Source organism: Morone saxatilis, unplaced genomic scaffold (genome assembly GCF_004916995.1).
Source record: "Morone saxatilis isolate NCDOM2014 unplaced genomic scaffold, NCSU_SB_2.0 Contig18, whole genome shotgun sequence".
Taxonomy (NCBI): domain Eukaryota; kingdom Metazoa; phylum Chordata; class Actinopteri; family Moronidae; genus Morone; species Morone saxatilis.
This window is the reverse complement of record NW_023339740.1, coordinates 29,229,755-29,232,137: the sequence shown is the minus strand read 5'-3', so window position 1 is coordinate 29,232,137 and position 2,383 is coordinate 29,229,755. Positions and strand designations below refer to the sequence as shown.

Here is a 2,383-nt window from a genome sequence, read left to right as displayed (position 1 = left end):
CCATCGTCACTTCCGGTTTTCTCGTGCACTCACTGATTCGCTAGTCAAGGGCTAGCACTCCACCAATCAGATTGGTCATTGAGGCCGACGGCCACTGGCCGATTCTACATTTCTGTAATGAATAGTGTAAAAGTGGACCAAATGAAGGTGAAATAAAGTGCCTGTACCGGTGGTCCCCCCCCCCCAGATAAGATTTAAGTTAGTGTTGAAGACCTTCAACAGAATAAGAACAACAGATAACAGAGAACAGGAGGAGTCTTCAATTAAAACCGTCTAATTAAGACACATTAAGAGCTGCGAAGGTTTCAGCTGAACGAGGATGATGTGTTCAAGGACCAGAAGAGGAGCATGATGTGTTCAAGGACCAGCAGAGGAGCTGTTCTTTCAGCACCACCACTCCCTCTCTCTCTCTCTCTGTATTCACTGTATGTCTCTCGCCCACCTCCCTCACTGTGTCTCTCACACACATCTGTGTCTTACTTCTTCAGGTCAGACAACGTCTTTTTATGCAGAAGTCTTTTCAGTTTTAAATGTATTTATTTTATATTTATGATAAATCTCCCCTGTGTGTGTGTGTGTGTATGTGTGTGTGTCTTATTTTCCCTGTAAAACTACGACCAGGCGTAGAGCTGTGGTTCCCAACCCTCCACTAGGGGTCACGAGACCTTCTTGATTTTAACGGATGTAAGAAAACAATAGTATTAACTTGAACTTCACTTTGAACTAAATCCAAACAATATATATATATATATATATATATATATATATAATATTAATATAGGAACAAACACAACTCAGGTCTCAGGAATCCAGAAGGCCAGCAGCACAAAGAGCCTCTGAATCATCCTGTAACGTCACTTTTTAGACCCTGAAACACCAAAGGAAGCCCTCTCACAGGAGAGACAGGAGCTGAAACATCTGGTACAGTTTATGGATCTGTGTCCAGGTCTGTAATGAGTCAGAGATCCAGTCTGTACCCGTCTGTACCTGAGACCGTATCACCACCACATCCACCATCAGAGCCCCGATCTGAGGAGAGCAAACCATAAACTACGCTCAGTGAAAGCAGCCTCTGTTTCCTGTTGTTCCATCTCACAAACACTGTACAGTCCACTAACTGACCTCCGCTCTAATGCACCTGTTGATCCTGACCTGTTACCAACCTCCTCAAAGCTCCTCCTCCAGTCAGAACAGTTAATTAAATCACCAATATTCAAACAGTGAACTCAGGTGTTACTCCAACAGACTCAGTTTGTTCCATTGACTTTACATCATCACAGAAACTGAAGCCCCAAAATTCATTTTCAACCATTTTGATGATTGATTGATTTGAAATAGTTTGTATCTTACGTCAGCTGTTTTCACAGCTTATGAATGTGATCGGTTCCCTCCGAAAGTTTGAGTTGATCAATATTGTTCCAGACACCGTTTGTATTTAATAATGTATTAATGTATTGATAATGTATTGATCATGTATTGATCATGTATTGATGTATTCATAATGTATTGATCATGTATTGATGTATTGATAATGTATTGATAATGTATTGATCATGTATTAATGTATTGATCATGTATTAATGTATTGATAATGTATTGATGTATTGATCATGTATTGATGGGAGCTTTAAGACTGAATCCAACCTGAGGATTTTCTCCAGAACTCAAACAGACTGAAGACTGATGGAGTCACGACTCTGAGCGGGATTTCCTTAAAGGGGGGGGGGGTCCACTGCAAACTGGATCTGAGTTACATAAGCGGCTGAGACATTAATGACAGAGAGTTCTGTCCGGGGGGGCCGTACCTGGAAGAGGCGCAGGATGTTGGCCACCATGATGGACACGGAGCTGGCCGACGCTCCGATCACTCCCACAACTTTCTCGGGCTTCACGAACACCGGCGGCTCCCCGTTGGTGCACCGGACGTCCGACGTGTCCTTCTGGATCAGAGCCTGCACGAACGTCAGCGACTGCTCGAGCGCGTACGTGTCCCGGGAGCAGGTGTCCAGGATCCGCGCGCCCAGGGTGACGTTGGGCAACAGCTCCTCGTCCCCGTTGATCTGGTCCAGCGCGTACATCATCGCCTCCAGCCGGTGGATGCCGTTCTCCTTCTTGATGTCCCCGCACGGCATCCCCGGGACCCCCCTGGCGTGGACGGGGAACAGCCCCCCCAGCGTCACGTCGCCCTCCACCCGGATCGAGTGCGGCGCGTAAATCTCCTGAGAGCCGGTCAGGTCCAGGAACGCCTGAAGGATCCACAACACCCGGAACGTGAGACCCGGCTGGAGCTCGGGCAGGTGACCCGAGTGTCTGCCCATGATCACACCAGTTCCACCAGAGAGCGGCTCCGCCACAGACCAGGACCGGAGGACCGGAGGAGGAC

General features: G+C 47.3%; 1 protein-coding gene across 1 annotated transcript in view; it reads right to left on the bottom strand.

Annotated features, from left to right (window-relative positions):
* The window catches only part of LOC118328771 (metabotropic glutamate receptor 7-like), a 119,918-nt gene extending 117,569 nt beyond the window's left edge, over positions 1–2,349 (bottom strand). Inside the window, exon 1 of the mRNA XM_035662670.1 lies at positions 1,806–2,349. Coding sequence (XP_035518563.1) covers positions 1,806–2,318 — 513 coding nt within the window. The 5' untranslated portion in view covers positions 2,319–2,349. The remainder of the gene's footprint in view (positions 1–1,805) is intronic.
* Between the last annotated feature and the right edge of the window lie 34 nt (positions 2,350–2,383).